This window comes from Arvicola amphibius, chromosome 3, assembly GCF_903992535.2.
Source record: "Arvicola amphibius chromosome 3, mArvAmp1.2, whole genome shotgun sequence".
NCBI lineage: Eukaryota > Metazoa > Chordata > Mammalia > Rodentia > Cricetidae > Arvicola > Arvicola amphibius.
The window spans coordinates 161,598,811-161,621,730 of record NC_052049.1 but is presented as its reverse complement, the minus strand read 5'-3'; the positions used below and the strand labels follow the sequence as shown (position 1 = coordinate 161,621,730).

The window sequence follows — 22,920 nt, the reverse complement described above, 5'->3', positions numbered from 1 at the left end:
TATAACCTGGTAGATATGAATGCATTCTAAAGAGACACTTATGTCCCTCTCTTGGGCTTTTATACTATTAAAATAATGTATACCAACAAATTAATATTTCCCCAGGAATCTCTTGCTGCAAGAAAAAAAAAAAAAAACCAGAAGCCCTGGTGATAACTGGAGGAGGAATTCGTCCATCAAAGGGGGAATCTAATCTCTCTTGGAGACAGATTTGTAACTCGTCGGTCAGTCTTGCTGGAGAGACTCGAGCAGAGACAATGGTGGACAGGACCACACCTTGGCCAAACAGTCCCTTTAGCTGTTCATGGATCTGAGGCTCAGTTCTGCATATTTCTTGCCTTCTGTTTAAATGCTACTCTCATTTTAGGATTCCAAGTTGGACTTGGGGTCCGTCGGGCATCTTTGTACCACTTCCAAAATGTGGCTACATTGAAAATGTCTCTTTATCCTGCTTTCCACTCTAAACAACCACTCCACACATGACATTAGCGGTGCAGGGAGAACTTAAAATTTCAGTTTTGATTTACATCATTAGATTGATCTCTTAAGAAAAGTTTTGAGAAAGTTCATGATGATTAAAAAACATAATAACATTTGATACTGGGTTTCAGGCCTGCTCAGACATATCCATGTATTACAGGAAGCCCGATAGAGGCTCTGGACAGGGCCATGGTAGTGAGTCAAACTCTGTGGGTGTGAATGCGCATGTGTGTGAAGTGCCCATGTTAAAAAGTTGAAGGAAGAGCCAGACATCTAATTAATGAGAATTCTGGTTCGAGCTCTAATAATGAAGGAAAATATTAGTAGCTTGAATAAAGAACTTGTGCCTTTATTATTCATTAGAAACTGGCAGTAAATAATAGGTTTGCATTTCACAGTTATGAGGCTGCTAATCAAAGCCCAGGGCAGTGCTTAAGATCATAATTCATTATCCTTCACTGCGGTAGCATAGCGAGCCTTGCCTTTGTGAATGGCTAACTGGGCACTAGCCTCTGCTAGCGAGGACGGCTGGTAGTCACATCGCAAGATGAGAACACTGTCTCACATATGGGATGGGCTATGATCGGGATCCTACTCTTGGATCCAGCCTGGTGGAGGTTATCCCCACTGCCCTTGTCAGCAGTAATTCATGATGGCAGGTTGAAAGAGAGCTTGTCTCTTACTGAGAAACCATGGGGAGGTAGAGACTAGCTTCGTTCTAACTCATTCTTTGTGAGTTGGTGTTGGCTTTAGACTGCTCCCACCCCTCCATACCTTACTTTATTTCATCTGGTAGGCCAAATTCTTCTTCCTTCCACTTCCTGTTTCCATTACTATTGGAATTTCTGGACGTCTCCTCTACCCCCTTAACACAAAGCAAATACCAAATTTTTGGATCTTGCTTCCACTTGACGGGGGCAGAAATAAGAGGAATCCTCATCTTCTGGACCTCTTTCCTTCCTCCTTAGTGTCTTCTCTAGTTTTAAAACTTCATAGATTCTGGTCACCTCTGGTGGGATGAAAGGAAGCGGTGCCACTTAGCTTGACTTGGTTTCCCTCGTTTGCGACATCCTCCCCAGATTTCTTTATTCCTTCAATGACTCATTGCTCCAGTCCCTTTGGCTGTTCATGGATCCGAGGGCCCATGCATCTCCCCTATGTCAGCATTTAGTACCTGCTGCACCCATTTCTCCTAAGACAAGAGTGTAGAGCTCTCAATTAGCCTGGTCAGAGGAGATGCCTTGAAATGAATTGAGAACCAACACGATCATACTCCATAACAAAGTTTTATTAGGATGATGTCAAATTAGAAAACTTCTCTCCTTGCCATATTTACCTGACATGACAAGATTTTCCTTAGTTGAATATAAAAGTTTCCCCCAGTCTCTACTACTTGGAAACAAGAAAACTGACATGCAGAACAGTATACCTGATACCACAGTTCTAAGGCCTATGGGGTGCTCAGCGAAGCATGCATTATTTTTAAGCTTTGGGCCTGAGAAAGACATCATTCTCCACGTCCCTCAAAAGCAAGTCTATCAGGTCTTGGGCTCCCAAGTCTGAAGCCTGCTCTTTGGAGATCAACAGCAACACCTGCATTTCAAGAGAAGCTAGGCTTGAGGTATCTTTTGGCTTCAAAGGCACAGGTCATGCAGCTGAATTGAAAGCTATTATGTGGGTCTCTCCATTGAAGATTTGAGCCACACCGACAAGGGGTTGGTAAGGATTGGTGCTTGTCCTTGGTGCCTCAGTGTGGCCTAAATGCCACCAGCCCTGTTATTTTTGTCTTTTTTGTTGCCATCCAGTCACCAATGTTGGAATTGGAAAAGGTCAGGGCCCCTGCACAGTCTCCCCCATGTGGAAGGGTCATGCTGCAAAATAGGACTTGCCAGCATGCAGAGGGAACCTGCTTCAAGAGCCAAGAAGTTGCTCCAGTGCACACAAGGGAGGGAGGCTTATCATCTGAGGAAAACACAGAATGTGGGAAAGAAACCAGCTTTCCCTGGAAAGAGTCCCCTTGGGCTGGCAAGAGGCCCTGCGCTTAACACAGACACACCTGGAGGCGAGAAGCTCTTTGGAGTAGTGGGAAGAACAGTATGGACAGAGTGACAGCAAGGACAGCAGGGCCCCCAACTCATGCAAATTCTCTGAGGCCATCGAGAGTGGGCACTGAACACTCACTCGGCTCTGAACATAGCCCTAGAGTTGGTTAGAACAAGTGGAGTCAGGTCCTAAGAGATAAGAATTATCGCTTATGCGCAGGGGCTCTTTTTTCATGTTATAATAATTAAGGGGCTCCATAATTAAGGGAATAGAATCCAGAATCCATGTGAAGGGCCTGGAGAGCTGTCTGAGAATCAGGAGGAGGCGCCCCCCAGACACCCGGCACATCTGGATCATCCCAAAGGCCTGACTCTCCTGGCCCCCCAATCCAGCAGTAAAAATGGCTGTCAGATAATTAAATGAGGTTGCATAATACAGAGGGAAGGTAATGAATTCTCATTTCTGAAGGCACGGGAGGATACATGTGAAAAGGTTTTGATTCTGTCCAATTTATGTTCTTAATACTCTTTCTGTCTCTCTCTGCGTCACCTCTTAGGCTATTGGCATTCCTCAGTGGTCTTGCGTTACTTGTGATTAGATCTGCGCTTATCATGCCAATTAGTCCATCTTGGGTTGACCCTGAGTCTGCTCAAGTTTGAGTTCATAGCCTCCCAGGCCCAGGTCTCCCTCGTAGATGTTTTCCTTGCCTGGGGTCTGGAGTGAAGGCTTCTGGTCTAGAGCTAGCTTTGCAGCAGGACTGCTGGGGGAGGAGCCTGGCTCCTGGTAATTCATGGCAAGTTCATCTTGGTTTACGATACATTCCACATCATCTTCTTTCAGTTGTTCCTAGTTTGAAGAGAGGAGAGAGAGAGAGAGAGAGAGAGAGAGAGAGAGAGAGAGAGAGAGAGAGAGAGAGAGAGAGGTGTCACTTCATGATGAAGGCAGAAAACAGGATCCCCATTGTGTAAGCAAATAGATTGTGTGTTTGTGTGTGTTACATATATACATGCATGCAGGTGGAGGCACAGGTTGACATCAGGTGTTTTTTAATGACTTTCCACTCCCCCCCCCCACTTTTTTTGAGCAAGGTTCTCTTTCTCTTGCTAAACCTGGGCTCACCAGTCTGGTTAGACTAGCTGGCTAGTGAGCTCTCTAGGGATCTACTCGTCTCTATCTCTGTAGCCCTGGGATTGCAAGTGCATGTCTGGTGCTGGGGATCCCCCCTCGGGTCTTCATGTTTGCACAGCCCATACTTTACCGACAGAGGCACTGCTCCAGAGCTGGAGACCCACTTTTCTTTGAATTAATTTTGCTATGGCCTATCTGCGCTTGTTTGTGGCACAGCATTCTTTGTGTCCGCATGAAAACTTGGCTTCCTACACAGCCTCAAAGAGTCTCCAAGCCCAAGGTCAGCAGAGGCCCATGACCCATCTCCTTGGGCTGAGAGGAGAAGAATGGAATTTGGCGCATTTTCTTCACTGGCACCCAGGAAGGTCAGCTAGAATCAAGACAGCCAAATCCTGTGTTCTTAAAAAAGTCCCATCCGCAAAGAAAGGGAGGAACGATAATATGAGCAAGGGGTCAAGATCATGATTGGGGTACCCATGGAAATAGCTGACTTGAGCTAGTGGGAGCTCACTGACTCCAGACTGACAGAAGGGGAACCTGCATAGGACCAGACTAGGCCCTCTGAATGTGGGCGAGAGTTGTGTGGCTTGGGCAATCCGTGGAGCCATTGGCAGTGGGACCAGGATTAAGCCCTACTGCTTGAGCTGGCATTTTGGAGCCCATTCTTTTTGGAGGGATACCTTGCTCAGTCTAGATATGGGGTGGGGGGGGGGTGAGGAGGGCCTTGGTCCTGCCCCCAAAGTGATGTGCCAGACTTTGTTGACTCCCCATGGGAAGCCTTACCCTCTCTGAGGAGTAGATGTTGGGGGGAGGGTCAATGGAGCAGGAGGAGGGGAGTGAGTGGGAACTGGGACAGGTATGTAAAATGAGAAAAGATTGTATTAAAACAAAAGAAGTCTCATGCTGATTTTGAGAGGGCACCTGCCTTCCAGCAAAGTCGTGCTGCTGATGTCATAGTTCACTCTAAATGGGGCTCTAGGACATTTCTTGAGACAAGTGTCACAAGATTAGGAATGACTGGCATTGACCCTAGAGGACAGGATAACATTAGAAATAAAGAGATCTGACCAGGAATGGTCACCTCATCCAGAGGGCCCCCTGAAGGGAGTGGCATCTCAGCTCATCTTCCATTGACTCGGGAGGATGACAGCAAGTCAGTGCACAGCAAGGGTTGACTGGGTCACCTTAGGACAGGGTTCCCACCTTTAGCCTACTCTGGGAGCATCTGAGAGCTATTTAAAACATATGTGTTGTGTGAGGATTGCTTCTATCACGCTCCTCGGGGAAGCCCCCAGCTGCTGAGGTTGTGGAGAGAAAGAGCCTCCTGTAAGGGAATGCTGGCTGATGGCTCCTTAGGCCACTTCCAGCTCCCAGACTCTGCTCTCCTTCAGTTGCCTGACACACGGATTTGCTGGGAATGACTCTAATTGCTTCTCAGTAGGTTTTTATTCTACTCCCCTGAGCTATAAAGCACAGATCTAAAATTCAAAACTTCAAAACACAGCAGTTTGTGAAGAAGCATCACTTTTACATTCTCTAAGTTCATTTTATGATTAAAGATATTGACAAAAAATAAAAAAAAAATGCCTTTTTAAAAAAGGAGAACAAGCCACCATCAGCAACAACCGAGCAGAGAAGAGAAATACTTCTTGGTGCAGGGAATGTCAAAACTGCTTCCTCCTCAAGCTAGAGAGGAAGAGCCCTGAGGTCTCTAGCACATCCGTACTCACCCGGCTTACCCCACCTGACCGTTCACTCACCCCATAGGCCTGAGGACTGGTGAGCAGCCGGGAGACAGGGCCACACCATGCAGGCAGCGTGGTGGTCAGCGGAGGACCCGAGTGGGTTAAGATGGGCTTCAGATATCTGGGGTGGGGGCTGTTAAGGAAAGCTCGTCCAAGGGAAGTTAGACTTTCATTTCTCTCGCAGCAGAAACCTTTGCCTGTTGCCGAAATAGACAGTTATGCTCACCTTTAAATCTTCCACTCCCTCATTTAGGAAGCGATTTGGCCTGCAAGAATTGCTGATTTTAATCTTTGCTCTGCGCACCGCTGTGGCTCCCTAGATGGCCTTTCAGCGTGCAGAGATGGCGAAGGGGCTGCACATGTTAGAGAGAGATGCAAAGATCCCCCTTGGTCCCTCCAGCCCCCACACCACGGCCAGACTGCTTAGAGAATGCATTTTAGAAGAACTACCTAGAACAACAGCATAAAAAGTGTGTTTCCTAAAAAATGACCATGAGCACACACGCACACACACACACACACACACACAGTAAGGGAGAGAGAGGAGAGAGAGAGAGAGAGAGAGAGAGAGAGAGAGAGAGAGAGAGAGAGAAACACTAGTCATTTCCACAAAGAAGCAAGAGGTATTTCATAAAATGCTCATTTATTTCAGAACTGGGTAGTCAACATGGAATGTTCTCCAAGATTCATTTTCAGTATTCAATACACACACACACACACACACACACACACATACACACACACACACACACACACACACACACACACACAGAGTCACTTTATACTTCATACATCAGCGCACTTCTATACAAAATTATGCAAATCAGCTGCTGCTAGGTTTGTTCTATTGTCTAGCACCTGTCTTTCCCATCTCTTCATCCCAAAGTGCTCTAGCTAGTTAAAAGGAAAACCTGTTCATCTGAAGCCATTGTGCTTCCCTCCAACCCATCAATAACAAAATCCCCAGAGGCAGCCACATGTGGCATTATTATTGTTGTTGTTATTATTAACTGAAAGAAAGTAGTGGGATTATTCCACCATTATATTAGAAACGACTTTTAAGTTTATATTATTTCCTCTGCTGGAGAGTATTTCACTTCATCAACTTTCTGCAAAGCAACGTTAAGAAGGAAAGCAGTTGACACCGGTTGGCTTGTGAAGGTCTGCAGCCACGCACAGGCACTTGGGAGTGAGACGATCCGGGGATGACTCTAGGAACCAGCCATAGCTGGAGAACACCTCTTTCCCTCCTCTTACCTACTTGCTATAGGAACAGAGCAAGGAGCTCTGGTCCCCTCTGACTGCAGATCACTCGACAGTAAATCATCGATGAAGCTGGGAATCCTGGGAACACGGCCTAGGTGTGCATGGAGGGAAACGACTGATACGATGTATTAGCCAGTCTGCAGTGTTGCATGTAAACGGAAAGCTTGCTTCCTTTAAGATGAGCGGCTGGTAAGGCCAGTTGAGGGGCAGGGAAGAAATTATCCTTCAGAGACTGGCTTTGCTGTCACATCTTGTAAGCACACACACAAATCTGAAAGCCCTTGATGATATCCTATTAATTTTCATTAGAGTGTTATTTCCTTCATTTTCTGGATGAAGGGATCAAGGCCTAAAGATATTATAATTTTATATAACCTAAAGTCTCCCTTTGCAACTTCGGTTGTGAGCCTAGCCTTTAATGGCTGAGCCATCATCCCTCCATGCCCCTCACCTCCTGCAATTTTGAATCTACCACCAACCTCTCTGTCTTATTTAGTGTTTTATTGCTGTGAAGAGACACCATGACCATGGCAGCTCTTATAAAGGAAAACATTCAACTGGGGCGGCTTACAGTTCAGAGGTTTAGTTCATTATTGTCATGGTGGGAAGAATGGTAGCGTGCAGGCAGACATGGTGCTGGAGAAGGAGCTGAGAGTTCTACATCTTAATCCACAGGCAACAGGAAGTGAACCAAGACACTAGATCTTGTTTGAGCTTCTGAAACTTCAAAGCTGGCCCCCAGCAACACAGTTCCTCCAACAAAAACATACCCACTCCAACAAGGTGACACCTCCTGTAATGCCAAGCATTCAAATACACGAGTCTATGGGGGCCATTCCTATTTAAACCACCACAAACTCCTTGGGAACTTATCATGGCAGAGTCAGGGATGGCAGGTGCCCCACAGAGTCCTCTAAAAGTGAACTTTGGAGTCCCTTTGTGCTGGTAAGCTGAGCCCCTCCTGAGCTGGGGCAGGAGGACATGGTGTCCTGTCAGGGTTTACCATACACACACAGGCCCTTGAAAATCTGTGGGAAGACTCTTTACTGACTAACTGAAGAGCAAGGAAAACCGAGCCAACTTGGTTTCTCGGGGCCTAAGTGGTGGCACCTCAACAGTGTCCTAGGGGTGCCACCGTGGTCAAGGCTCTAGGTGTGTGAGAGAGACCCAGGAAACCTCTACCATGCTTCTCAGCATGCTGAGAAGCAAAATCAACAAAGCAGTATTATTTAAGTAAAGCACATATTTAAAGTTATGTCAAAAACATTCTTTTAATCCTGATGAAGTACCTCTTTAAGTCATGAAAAATACTTCTAGAGCAAACCCTTAAAGGCTAAATTCTAGGGTTTTTTTTGGGGGGGGGGAATATTAGAACCTAAACCAAACAGAAGCATTTAGCTCCTTCTGGACAGGGTCTACAATTATTCAAAGACACGGACATGAACATCAGCTATGCTGTACAACTGATGATCCAGTTATTAACCCATCCGAGTCTCAGATATACTATAGATATAAACAGAAGGGTTTTATACTTAGACTTGCTCTTTAGATGCTATATTTTATGGTATTAAGGATTAAGCCTAAGGTTTTATTCATGTTGGGAAGAAACCCTATTGTTGAGCTAGCTACTCCCCTTAGCCCGCTTTTTACCTTTATTTTGAGATGGTGGAAGGGGGTGTGTGTGTCTCAATAAGTTGCCTATGCTTGCCTTGAACTGGTGGTTTTCCTGCCTCAGTCTCTCAAGTACCTGGGATTCCATGCCTTTGCCCACCAGGCCTGGAACATTTGTCTTACTTTTAAAATTTGTTTTTGATGTTCTAGTCCTCGTCTAAGTAATAGTGCGGCTCAATAGTGAGGGCAAACACGGCTGCCACTCCGGCACTGGTGCAGCATTGGGATTTACGGGCTCTGAAGCTGATCTTGTGTCTGGACAGCTGTGTTGATCGAAAACTATTGAGTAGGGGCTAGCAGCAAGGGATGAGGGAGGGAGAGGTGGGGAGCCTCTGCTGGCGCGTGACTCCTGGCAAGCATACGATGCCCTCTGGCTGTTCTGTAGGGGTGTGAACCCCAGAAAGCATGGCCTCTTGAATGATGGGAGATATGAAGCTCCATGCATTGCCATAGAGATGTGGGGCTGAGGCTGTACTCCCCAACATCTTGGTTTGCCTAGTGATGGCCCATATAGGATGTGCTCGGCCTCTGGTATAGGGTGCTATTGAAAGGTGGTGTGGGGTGAGGGATAGAAGTAGGTTCTGCATGAGTTCCCGAGAAGAATGAGAAGGCCGATGCATGAGGTTTTTCTGAGGATGGACGGCCAAGAGAGGTCAAATGAACAACTTGAGCTCGTGTTATTAGACAGTGGGGATCCCGGGAAGAGTGGTGAAGACACAGAGTAAGAAATTACCCTTGTGCTTCCCTCTCTCACCCACCCCCACCCCCCACCCCGCTCCCTCCCTCCCACTTGTTTTTTACCACACACCCCCACTAGTGCAAGACAGAGACGAGCACCCACAGAAGCAGTGGCGATGATGTGAGAAGACGGGAGGCTTCATTTCCAGCCTGTAGCACCCTTGGGTGCAGGGCTATTCCTTTTATCTGTGGATAGTATTAACCACTCAATAAATAATTGCTAAATAATAAAGACACCAGCTAAGCGAGGGCAGATAACGGCTCAGGGGAACCCAGCAGACCTGGCCTGAGACTGTGGACTCTTCTCACAGCGTTCTGCCCTCTCCTAGAGACAGACTAACTGGACCTGCCTACTAAGATGATGGAGTGGAATCGGGGGAAGCAGCAACTTTCTGGTTCTTCATTGCTAAGCAGTATTGGAAAAGCAGCTGGATCTCCAAGGTTACCTGAATTATTAAAAAGCAAGAAAAATCTTTTGATCTACAAAAAAAATCCTCAACAGCAGATTTTGCAGAACGTGTTATTTTTCTCATTAGGGCTCTCGTGTGTGTTTTGGGAGGCAGAGTCCTCAAGGGGCATTTGGCTATGGCTAGTTTTGCTTCCCCTGTAAACTGAGAATGCACTGAGACAAAATGCTAAGCTCTTGGGGGAGACCAGGGGCTTTTCTCATTTTCAAAGGCACTAGTGGTTTGGTTCAGGAATGAGTGGAAGCTGGAACCCAGGCTGAGATTGAACGCACGCTAAATAGGAAAGGCCATTAGCAAATGCCTTTCTCCTTTGGCCAGAGATACTAGAGCAAAATGCTGTATCCATTTGCACTAACAACTGACATACCCAGCCTCAGGAAAGCCTCTCATCTCTGTTTTGGGCTGAGGCTTCGGTTACTGTGGATCATCATGCTTTATTCGTTTTAAGTTGCTCCTACTAATGGATGTTCACTGGTGTTTGCACCTTGTCTAAGTGACTTTTCACAGATCGGTGACAAGCAAAGATCAGGCTCATCTTCCCCCTTTAAAGCCCTATTACCCCTTTGTATGGACTCTAGATTTGTTTTCTTTCTCAGAGTTCTGTGTTGGTTAAAAGTCCTTGCTTCAGTGTGATGTTAAGTAGAGACAGAGCCTTTAAGGGGTAAGTGGGATGTCGTCATGAGCTCATCAGTGTGGGTTTCCCATGCTGTGATTAGTGTCCTCAGAAGAAACTTGCAGTCTCTCTCTACCAGTAGAAGAGGCTTTACCAAAACTTGACCATGCTGGCATCTACTCTTAAATCTTCAGTTTCCAGACCAGTGAGAACATAAATTGATGTGTTTTGAAACCAACTAGTCTATGGTATTTTGTTATAGAAGTCACAGTGGAATAAGACATCTATATCTCCAGCCCTTGAGTCTGGTCTTGAGATCCTTGTAAGCTTGTTTCTTGTCATACATTTTTGTTCTTATGCACCAAACTAGGGCAAGACAGGGACACTGAAGCTGGGTGACAATGACGTAGAGGATGGAACGCTCCTTCCCAGCTGCGCCCCTTGCATCCCCTTAAACTAGCCTCAGAACTCAACTCACCTAGAGAACTTAGTTACAAATTCTGAGTGCAGAGATCTCTGGAGATTCGGATTCAGAAGTGCTGGAGCTTCAGAAAGGGTCTTGTCATTTAACCAGCTGGCCTGGAACTCACTCTGTGAACCGGATCAGTTTCAAATTCATGACAGACATCCTTTCTCAGCCTCCCATGTGCTAGGATTACAGGTATGAGCCACCATCTTGGGCTTTATTTATTTAATTTTAGGGACTCTTTTATTTTATTTTTATTTTATTTTTATTTTAACAAGCAATGCAGCCAACCAAGGATCAGGTAAGTCTGGAACACAGTGGAGCCTCTTTGGAATACATACTGCCACCATTTCCTATAAACCTTACAGGAGAGGGCAATGAGGATTTAAATGCATACATTTACAAAGCTTGGGATGAGGACAAGAAGCAGCCTACTTGGCCCTGAGCCCATGTCTACGCAATGGCCTCTGATGGTTGTTTTATCTTGTCTGAGGGACGACACAGATACTTGGCCTGAGACAATGAATTCTTGATGTTGGTCTTGGATTATCAGAGCATCAGGTCTTGGCTTGTGTGGAGGAAAATTTTGTCCTTTCTGGGAGCACTCACATGAGCCTGTAATGTACTGGCTTGGTAAATGGATGACGTGCTTGCCAGGACCCTGTTTTATAAAGAAGAAAAGTGTGTGTCTCGAGGTCAGGTCTTTAGGAACACTCTGCTCCACTCATTTCTAAGTATTCCCATTTATCTTGTTTTCTCAATAGTAGAGGCGGGTGCTATAGTCCCATTTTATAAATCAATAAGCCTGGGAGCAGACAACTTTCTGAGTTCCAGTCTTTTTAACCCACTATTAACTGCATTTCCTGAGTACTTTCAGCTTCTAGTGCCAGCTTGCCAGCGGAGATAGTGAGGGATGAATGCCAGGCGGGTGAGAAGGGTAAGTGCATGCTGGACTGGATGCCAAATTGACTCTCAGCCCTTAGGTTCCTGTAGAATACCTGGGTCCTATATGTTCTGGCTCTCACCCCGCAGTTCTGTTTACAGAGTATGCAGGAGCAGGGCTAGCAGAGGAACCCAGACTCGCACACCCAGTTATGCTTTGATTCCAGCATACAAAATCACACCCTTTCTGTTTGGTTCTAGGGAAACGCAATCTAACAAAGTGTGTTCTTCCTCTTCCCGCTGGATATGCCAGATTGTATCATCCGATGCTCACTGTCTTGCCTTAATGGTTAAGCATGTAATGAGCCATTGTGCAGAGTCGGCATGTGGGGTTCAGATGGCAGGAAGGGTTCTCCTCCATCCCTCAGCTCCCTGGCTGAAAGAGGAATCCTGGCTGTGCAGTGTGCTAGCAGAGACTGGCTGGCTGCAGCCGTGTCTTCACAGCAGCTACTCTGAAAAAATATCAAAGGACAAAATCCCCCCATGCCCCCATCATATGTCATGTTCTGGCTTTATAACAATAGAAAGGCAGGTGACACTAATTCATTCACAGAATCACATATGCTCTTTCAGTCAACAATTGTGCATTCCATTCAGAGGAAACTGCCCTAGACTGCAGGGCCACAAAGGAAGAAACAAATTCCTGAATAAACACCTTCAAGGGCCCTGGATTGCCTAGAGGAAGCCAGTGCCAGGTTAGCGGAAACCCTTCTAGTCTAGGCCCTGAGCTCTGTCCCTCACATGGTCTTCTGCTGAGACCCCTCTAATCTAGTCTCTGAGTTCTGTCCCTCACATATCCTTCTGGAGAAGGCTGTCCCCTAAAGCCCAAGTGGTGTGCTTCTTCCTCCCAGGAGCCTTCTTTAGACCTGCCCTGCTGAACGGTTTCAGGTCCACAGCGCTTTGACCACCACGTGTACATGCCTGTCTGAAAGCATGTGCCATATTGCTTCAAAATTGTTTACAACCCATTGCCCACTCTAGACTCTGACCTCCTTGATGGCAAGAACTTTATTATATTTGTGTTTTTTTTCTCTCTAGTGATGGGAATGGAACTCAGCACCCTGTGCTTTACCAGGTGAGCACACTTGATTATATTTTAAAAGGATTTTCATTATAGAGAGGAAGAGGGAATTGGTAAACCTTATAAATCTAACACATAGGTTAATAAATTTTCATAAAAACAAGAAACCACGCCCACCTGGAAACACGACTTGGTCATTCACCTGCAAAGTCCCTTGCCCGTGTTGCATCCTCATCTAAGTGTCCTCCTCCCACAGGGACCTGACGTCCTGATTTTATAGGAACCATATCCTGGAGTTTGCACTATAGTTTTTATCGCCCATAAGTACGTTCCTGCACACCACAGTTTCTCTTGCCCACTATGAAAAGAGTGTACGTCTTCTGATTCCTGGGCTCCTCCCCAACATTTTCAGGTGCTTTTCCAGCCTACCTGCTGATGATCTAGCTGACCTCGGGATATTTCCCAGTCTGCATTGTACTGACTGGAGCTCATGTGACAGTCAAACTTTCTTCTGCCCTGGGCACTTCCTACTTATTTCCAGGTGGATCAGATTTGACCTCTGTTCCTACCCGATTGTCACCCTTGGTGTGGTCCCAGCAGTCACCAACTGACTGACAAGTAAAAAACAGGTCGTCTGTTTGCGTATTGGGAATTGCAGACTAATGAACTTCTGTCTCTAGAGTAGTTTTAATAGGTAGACTATTTTTAAGAGGCGTTCATTCATTTGGTGGATTCGGTGGAGCACTTGACATGGAAGACATGCCCGAGCCATTCCATGTGTCTGCCAGCGTTTAACATAAGGATTCATTTCCTCAGTGTTTCTAAAAGTGACCATTGTTTTTGGTTAAATATCATTGTGAAGTGCTAAGTTTAAATTTATTTGATTCTAGTTATTATTGTTGATACTCAAATTGACCCATCTTTGTTTAATGAGTCTTTTAAGACACCTCCTGAGTCTTAGTGACAGGATTCCGGTATCATTTTTCTTTTTTGAGACAAGATGCCGCTATGTATCCCTGACTGTCATTCATAGTGATCTGAATTGACCTCAAATTCATAGAGATCTGTCTACCTCTATTTCCAGTGTCATTATCTTTGACATCATTCTTATCATCTATATGACTATTGTTTTCAGATTCACCTTATACATATCTTGACTCACACCTTAGATCAAAGATTTCTCTGAAATTTCCTATTTTCTTTTAGTTAAAAGGTGGTATTTCAAAACCAGACTCCTGATACTTCAGGATTGCTACGTACAGTGGAATAGAAGTAAATAACATTGAGCCTTCTATTTAAGTAAAATAAATAGTTAACACATACATATGATACATGCATGCATATGCCTAAATACATATATACATATACATATATACATATATATATGTATATATATATATGTATATATATATATATGTATATATATATATGCAGTCTGGTTTGGAGCTCTTCGTCATATATATCCATGGGGCAAGTACGTCCCTCATAGCTAGTTTTAGGATACTATTTTGACATGGTTGAGTGTGGAGCTGGGGGAGGTTGTGTATAGTCTGCTTTTATCAGCTACCCTTATGTATTTCAGGTTCAGTATCTCCTGCCTTCCTACGGATACTCCCACCTGAAGTTCCAGTTTCTAATTATTCAGGACATGACGAAAATAATTAGAATTTTCCATAATTATTCATTTGTTATCTCCCATACCGCACACAGAGCAGACACAGAATATTTCTGTTGCCACCATAATAATTACCAAAAATGTTAATTTTTGCATATTCTATTTTTTTTGCATTAACACCTCTTTTGTATTTTAGTTTCCCATTTACAAAACACTATAGTAATGATAGCTAGCAGCCCCTTATTTATATGGCCTGAATGTGTGGCTATTAATATTTTCCTAGTCCTGGCTGTTCAAGTACTGTGTATCAAATGCACCCCATCAAATCTTCTGTCAATGCCTCACAAGTCATTTAGATTGAAACTTGTTATTCAATCGATTTCTCAGGAAAGGCTCACGGGATCAATATTCTCTGAGCTCTTGTATATTGATAACATCAGTGCCCATTATATTTTGAAAGTCAATTTTTCTGGAAATAAAATCATTTGACTTACTTTCTTTGAGGATCTTAAATATATCACTCTCTTTCTTTTGACACAAGAAGCTGCTCCTGAAAGCATAATGAAAATGTAAATCATGTGCTTTTCTCCTCGATGCTCAAAGGGCTTTTTCCTTAGAATTTATTAATATTACTAACATTTGTCTGATGCTGTCTTTTCCAGGGTGATGGTCGTAGGTATGAGGCAAGCTCGACAAGCCACCCGAACCTGTGCTTTCAGGAACGGTCTCTTGACGTAGAATTTGCTGTTTCCTTGCTCTTGTGGTTTGAATATGAAATGTTGACCCCAAAGGCACGCTGGATGGCTGGGTCTTGATGGTACTATCCTCACGAATGGATTAACAACCCCTGGATGACTGAAAAGTGTGGCAGAGGGTGGGGTCTGGCTGAGGAAGTAGGTCAGCCGGGAGCAAGATGTTGAAGGTGTTTCGGGTCTAACATTCTTCTCTTTTTCTTCCTGCTTCCTGGCTACCACACGTAAACAGCCCGCTCTGATGCCTGGGCTCGCTGTTGTGACGTTCACGTTGGGCGAAAGCAGGGCAGCCAGCTAAGCGCAGGCGGAAACCCCTGCAACCAGGAGCCAGAAAACCTTTTCCTCCTGTAGGCTGGTTGCCTCGGCGGTTTTACCACAGCAGACAACGGCAATGCATGTATTTCGCCTTCCTTCTCTAGGGGCCCTAGTTTCCAGGATGTTAAAATTTCTTTGCTCACTTTTGATATTTGTCACTTTCTCTCAAATTCTTTTTATAGTCTTCTTTCTTTTTTATTTAAATTTTTAGCCTTTTCACCAGCTGTTATTTTTTTTTTCTGAAGGTATTATTCATTTTGTTTATTTGGTTTATATTCTATGTAATTTAGCCATGATTTTTAAAATGACTTTTTCTTTTAAATTATTTTTGGAGTTTAAGTTTTTATGATTCTGATTAATGTTCTTTGGTGTTTTATATCATTTGCACATTGCTTTCTAACTTAGCTAGCGAGTGATGGTATAGTTCTGATTTACTTTATAGCTCTATTTTTGGGCATACATTCCTTGTATGTGTTATTTCTGTTTTATTTTTTTCTTGTAAGAGCTACCTAAGACCTGGCTGCCATTTTTTTTTAGTGTTCATTTTTATGTTAAATTATGTTTTTTGTAAACTTATGGAAAGACTTGGGTTTCAGGAAGCCCTTTCCAATTCCAGAGTCCATCTTCCGTTTTATTTAACATGGTATTAAATATGGTGGCTTGTATTCTGAGCTTTGCTGCCTGTTTACTGCCCTGCCCCCCAGGGTCCCTGCTAACCTGTACCTCACATGTATTTAGATTCCACTCAGTGCAGCTTCTCCCCCTGGCCTGGTGGATCTATCCTGAGAGCTTGCAGCCTTCTTGTCTGCTGTAGCCCCTTCAGCCCCCACCCCCCCTTACAGAGACCTCTCCATTTCTCCCGAGAGAGTGGGTGCTCTCCACTCCCTGAACATCTTTCATGTTTGTGTTCATGTTTCAAAGGCATCCCAACTTCCCAGGGATGCTATCTGCTCTTAGGGGCTTCTGTTCCCAGCTTTTCCCAGACACCACTACTCAGTTGCTTTCTCTTTCCTTCCATCCAGATGCTTGTGTTTCTACCCACTTGTCATCCGGGTCTTGTGAGACAGCTTAACCCTGGTTTGGCTGGAAATGTGTCCCTGGATGTCTGGTTTTGTTATCTAACTGTTCCATCCATTTTTATAAAGGCGTTTGTAGAGATTCAAAGACCGTAGTGTTGATACCATGGCCGCCCTCCTAGAGTCCTCCAGAGTGCTCAAGCTGCCTGAGACCCTCCCCTGATCAAACAGTGTCCCTCAGAATTATCAAAATGAACATCCAGGGTCACAGCCAGGTGAGCTGGGAAGTCAGATGATGCCTGGAGCTATGGTTCTCCACCTTCCCTGGCAGAGGATTTATCTCTGAAAATGTGCCAGCATGTTCATCATCTGTATGCGATTTTATAGGACATTACAGAGCTCCCAGATGCCTTGAAACTCATCCTCGTTCCCCCAGAGACTGGAGTTAGGAAACCCAGGAATGATTAAGACCAAGGGCAGATTAAGGACCGATAAAGCAGAATGCTGACAATCCTGTTTGCCCCCGGGGTTGGTTTTAGCAGCCACAGCTATAGGATCTCCTTATCACAGGCTAAGATAAATCTATTTGGCTCCTCGGATCCAGACAATCCAGGGACAGAGAAAGGGCATCAATGTTTGTTGGAAAGCTTAAGGGAAAGATGAGCGTTCTCAGATACCAAAGCACCAGTGTAAGTAGGGCAAATGGACTCAAGATAAACCAGCAGACATACCCGGATCAGGAGGAAACCCTAGAATTCATCTAATCTACACCTTTGGATCTTTAGAAGAAAGTCTAAACCCAGTCTCTACTAGCTGCTCACCTGACTGCATCAGAAGCTCCTATTGTGTTTGATAAAATGAAGTCTTCTGGGCCCTTGACCCTCTCATGTCGGTGGACTGAGACCTGTGATAGTGGACGCTGTTCCAGTATGATCTCAGCTCTTCTTAGCTCATTAGACCTGCAAACCAATCTATTTACAAATGAGGTTGCATTTGGAGGTCCCGAGGTGAGGGCTTCCACATGTCTTTCTTGGCAAGGGAGGGGGTGTCGGGGAAGTGCAATTCAATCTATAATACCTAACTACTCTGGGGTCATCCAAGTCTGTTATTTATTTATTTACATTACAATTTTTTTGGAAGTAAAAGGACAGACTAGGCTTCAATCACAACTTTGCTACTGATTATCCATGAGTGGCTAAATTTTTGACAACTTTGAACTTTATAAACTGGAAATAACTTACCATGGTGACCTCATAAAGGAGAGGAGTAGAAGAGATGAAAAGAGACATAACTTCTGGCACCATTGTGGGCCCATAACCAGCACTCACTCAATAGACAGTGGCTACTATTATTACTTTTTCACCGTTTCCTTTGAGAACTTATGAGTATTAGAAACTAGATATTTCAGGAATGGAGAGATGGCTCAGCAGCTAAGAGCACTGGCTGTTCTTCTAATGGACCTGGGTTTGATGCCCTTAGTAGCTCACAAAGTAGCTAACGACCCTGTATAATTCTAGTTCCAGGAGCTCCAACACCCTCCTCTGGGCTCCTCAGACACTGCACACACATGGTGCACACACATAGACACAGACAAAACACCTATACACACAAAATAAAAATAAGTAAATCTTTTAAAAATAAATATATTTCAAACATCTTAAGTCAAGTTACTCCCGTGACATCAACCACATGCCTGTAGAATTCACCGTACTTCTTTGGCTGGCTGCTGGATCCCTTAGAAAGATACTGCAGAGTCTCTCCACTAAGTCCCCAAGAAGACACTGATCACTGTATGACAATGACACAGCTTCACAGCACGATATTCCAATCAAGCACTTAGAGGATCAGGGCCCTCCTCACCCAGGAGTGACCACGCCTTTATAAAAGTGAGGTATCTGCTTAGAAGTGGGGCTTTTACATGGAGCAGCAGGGTTTTAATGACACTTTTGTTCAGCCTTCTCTCGCTCTTGTTTGTTCACAGTTCCTAGCTGTCCTTGAGGCCACCTTCTAAATTTCCCACATTCAATGGTCACTTTTTGTTCTTGGCCATTTAGCAAACTGCTTAGTAAGATATCTGTGCTGACTCTTTGAATAAGGCAAAGCTAACACACACACACACACACACACACACACACACGAGATTGGCAATGCAATGTTGACCATAACTCATTGATTTGATATAGATATACCGAGTTGGTTTTGAGCTGTGGAATGAAAGCTGTTCAGGAGGAATGAGGAACTCTGTTTTCTTGGAAAGGACACAGAGAAGAGCCCTATGTTACTCGTCACATGCTATAATCTCTTGCAAACTTTACCCTTGTGCTGTCTGCAAGTTGGGCAAAGAGCTCGAGGGATGCAGCTTTTGTGAGTCATCATTACTCCTGCAGAAATGGGAATTTTAACGGTGCAGATGCCCAGGGGTCATTCATGCTAGAACTAACCTCCCACAACTTGTTGGCTCAGCAAGGTGGGCGTGGGTGGATTATTTGTTATTCCTTAGTGTCCTTCCTGGACAGAGCAGACACCTATTCATGTCTTCCCAGGACAAACCAACAGCATCCTCCCATTCTCATCTGCTAGTCTGCCCACTGCTGGCTCAATTTCTCTGATGTCCAGTTCCCTTCTCTTTCTAGTACTTGAAACAGCTGCATCTGCATCCTTGAGGTAAGTTGGATATATGCCCAATGCTGACCCATGTATCATGGTCATAAGTAACAAGGTTTCATTATTTATTTATTTGAGACAGGGTTTTTTTTTTGTGCAGCTCTGGTTGTCCTGAAACTGAACCAGGCTGGCCTCGAAATCACAGAGATCCTCCTGTTTCTGCCTCTTGAGTGCTTGGATTAAAGGTGTGCGCCACCACTGCCTGGCACAAGGATTACTTCTATATGGACATGTGGGCAGGTAGTAGGTGACTGTCTATCTGACTCTTTGCTACAGTGACCAAGGGTGAGAGGGCGTAGCCACTATCAGAGGTGAGGAGTTGTGCCCAGAGACTTCATCCACCTCTTCTTTGCCTTTAAGCGCGAGAGAGAAACAAAACTGTTAGATGAGCCACTGAGATTGCAGGAACATTTGCTACAGCACAGCCTGTCTATCTCAATATGACTACTATGCTTTTACTATGCCTTGTCTGAGATGCTTGGGCTCTCAGAGACATTCACGGTTGGATAGGGATATATACCCATAATGAGATATCCTAGAGATGGCGTTATGTCTAAACACAAAATTCATTTATGTTTCATATGTAGTAATTCAGTGTTCTACTGGTGATTTTATTATTTTTGTGTGTACCTGTGTTTTGACCCACCCATCTCACGAGGCTGGGTGTTGAAAGGAATATTCTACTGGTGGCTTCATGTTCATGACGAAAGAGTTTCAGATATGAATTTTGGACATTTAGATTTGGATTTTCAGATTCAGAGTTCAAGATATATATTGTATTCTTTATTTTATTTTTAAAGTGCTAATTCTGAGCTGTTGAAATGATCCCACAACCCATGATGGATAGTCAAATAAATTCTGCAAACCATTTTATGGACATATCTGGCCTCTCTGTTGCCCCAGAGTGAAGAACCGTGCTCCCGGAAGGAGGAAGAGCACACCCCAGTGCTTTCTTCCCTCAGTCCCTATCGGAATGTCTGGGACTAAGTTTCTTTAGTCAGTGGACTCACTCTTTCTGTGGGATTCTACCGCTCAAATTTGCAAGCATCCAGATTCAGGCTGGATCTTTGTCTCGTGAACTCCATGCTGTAAGTACAGGCCTGTGTGCGCTGAGGATTCAGATCCCAGTGCATCCTGCTGACCGCTAAACTGTCAAAGATGGGGTTGGAGGTCTCCATCATGACTGGGCCCGTAAGACTACACCTGCAGGGTGATTCCCTGCATTTCCTTCTAATCTCATTGGCCACGCTCTTTCACAAGCTTTCCTGAAATGAAGCTCGATCCTTTCTAATGTGCTTCTGTCTCTCTGGGTCTTCACATACGCTGCTCACTCCAGGTGGACACCCTGGCATGTGGGAGTCCTTTACCCATTCAGTCACATGCAGATCGTGTGTCTCTGAACAAAGACCCTTTGATGTTTTCTTTCCCACTCTCTCAGGACCCCTTACTCCTTGTCTTACAGAGATTCCTCATTAAAGCAAGGAGCTCTTTCTCCTGCCACGCCTTGCTTGAACTAGAGTTGTTTTCCTTTTAGCTTTTCATCTCGGGGGTGGGGTCACATGAAATCTCATCCAAATAGAAGTGTTCTGTGAAGGATAGAAACCTCGGTGCCTATGCCGAGGTTAGAAATGCCACGTACTTCAAAAGACAGGGCTGATTTATGAAGGTGGACATGAGAGGCTGTCCTGCAGAACCCATGTCACCTCATTTCCATCATATACTTATTACAGATATTAACTTTGCACAGAGACTCTTAGGTCTCTACTTAAAATCTGTAGGAGAGGGTGGTGCTTGCCTGCCCAGTGCCTAGTCTCCCTTCCTTACAATAAAAGCCCTAACTTTTCCTGCTTTTCTTACTTCTTCAACAGATTAGGTAGCCAACAAAATGGAAGGAATTGGTGGATAGGGTTTCTAACTACTTAAATAAAACATTAATCGTATCCCCTTTCCTTTCTCGTCTAGGACTTGAATGCATCTTCTGGAACTCAGGAGCTATTTTGAGGTCAAGAGTAAACTTAGGATAGATAGAAAGCACACATTGAGACTGGCACAAAGAAAAAGTAATGGGATTGTAATAGTACCAATGACATCACTCAGCTCCATTCCTCGCCTCGGTTTATCTATAGCCTGCTTTCTAAATGATCTAGAGCCTGCTGCTCTAACTGGGCCTGCTTTCTCTGCCTGCTGTCTTCCCCCACACACTCCCACCACCAGGGTAGAACCACTCTGCCCCACCTACTGCTCTGATGGACTGGAATCTCCGAGTCCATGAGCCAAAAGCAAACTCTCCTGGTTTAGGTGGCCTCTGTCAGGTGTTTTGCTACAGTAAGGACAAAAGTAACGAATACATGGAGCTAAAAGCAACCCGGCCAGAAGCAGGTCACCTCAGGCAGTGCTTCTTTGTTGCTATCTGTGTCCACTAGAGAACTTCCTCACCAAGGCTCTGCAAGCCAGCTTCCACCCAGCCGTTCTGATTCCATGGATTACACCAAAATTTTTGGAGCTCGCTTTTCCTCCTGTGAGGCTGCGTGCATCTGGAGGGAGGGACACTGTCGCTCACTCCTCTTCATGCCCACAAGTGCTTGGTGTCCAGTGACCAGAAATGAAACCTTTCAAGTGACGTTTGATGGATCAGATTGAGATTGGAGAGCGATTTGGGGTTGGCATGCAAATTCCCTTAGGATTTTATTTTGGATTTTGCTGGTAAATAATAAAGTCTTGGGGGTATGGCACTGATGAAGTCCTTTGGACCCGTTATTGGAAGGAAAGGAAGAAAAATATGCAGCTGTAGATTTCAGCTACGGATTCCCCAGGGTGGTTCTTATTTGCAGTCACATTTTCCTGCCATAAAACCGTGTCCCTGGAAAGCCCTGAAGCAGCCTCACCAGGAAGAATGCCTCGCCTGACTGTTCTAGCCTCCTCAAGAGGCAAGGCCTTTCCCATGGGACAGGGGATCAGAGATAACTGGCTCCTCAGGCACGGCTGCCCGGCTCTTCTGCAAATCCCAGCCCTGTCCCCTTGGCCCTCACAAGGCACTCTGGGAGGGTCCTTCATGCTTGAGTGGCAAGATTAAATGAATGTATGTTTGGATAAGATGCTTTTAGGCTCCAGATCAAAGTTTTCATCACTGGGGGGTGGGTCTAGACCCCTTTCAGCACAAATACAAAACCAGCTTTCCCATCTTGGCAGATTATGGCTGCCAAGAGGGCATAGCCTGTATCTGCTGTACCAACAAATTTTCTGGGGAGTAGAGACCAAGGCTACCAGGGAACCAATGTGATGAGAAAACGGAAAATGAACGTTTTATTAAAACCACTCCAAGTGTTATTTGGCCTGAACAAAATTGATCCTTTGGCTAAATAAAACCACTGGAGAGCAAATTAAACTGTGACTCATAATATGATTAGTCCGTCCTTGTAAAAATAATAAAAATTGTTTTGGTAGGTTTGCAGTGGGTGTTTGTGCGCTGGCTTTAATAAACAGTCCTAGGGCCCTTCCTGGGAAGGTACAGATATGGACTTAAGCCAAAGCAGAGGCAGGGGCCGTTCTGCTTGCCATGTCGCAGAAGAGATGGAGAAAGCACCTCGCCCACAGGCAGCCTTCCTCTCTCCAGTCTTTTCCATTCACTTCGATTACTTACCATTCCTTTGCAATTGTGAGCAGACTCAGAGCAGAGTGGAACTGGAAGTCTATTCAGTTTTTTTTTAAGAGGCACAAAGTGGCAGCTGGAGCCCCAAATGATAATTCTTTTTTTCCTTGTTAATACCCAGCTGCTGCTAGGAGACCTGGGAGAGAAGAGTCACTTAACGCCAGCTCTAGACATTTCAGTGGGAATTAGCTCTTGTCCCAACTTTGAAGCCTGTTTTGGAAATCACCTCAAAAATTGGGAAGCTGAGTGGACTGTGACCTTGAGGTGCGGTGCTGCTCTAATGTTTCAGAAGGACGGTGAACTACCCCTCCACGCATCTGTCTACTGCT

The 22,920-nt window shown here is 44.8% G+C and overlaps 1 protein-coding gene across 1 annotated transcript in view; it reads right to left on the bottom strand.

The window, feature by feature from the left end:
- Positions 1–1,750: 1,750 nt before the first annotated feature.
- The window catches only part of Slc9a9 (solute carrier family 9 member A9), a 545,494-nt gene continuing 524,324 nt past the window's right edge, over positions 1,751–22,920 (bottom strand). Inside the window, exons 15-16 of the mRNA XM_038322078.2 lie at positions 5,412–5,517; positions 1,751–3,369 (exon numbers count right to left, since the gene is read on the bottom strand). Of these exons, the coding sequence (XP_038178006.1) occupies positions 3,142–3,369; positions 5,412–5,517 (334 nt within the window). The 3' untranslated portion in view covers positions 1,751–3,141. The remainder of the gene's footprint in view (positions 3,370–5,411; positions 5,518–22,920) is intronic.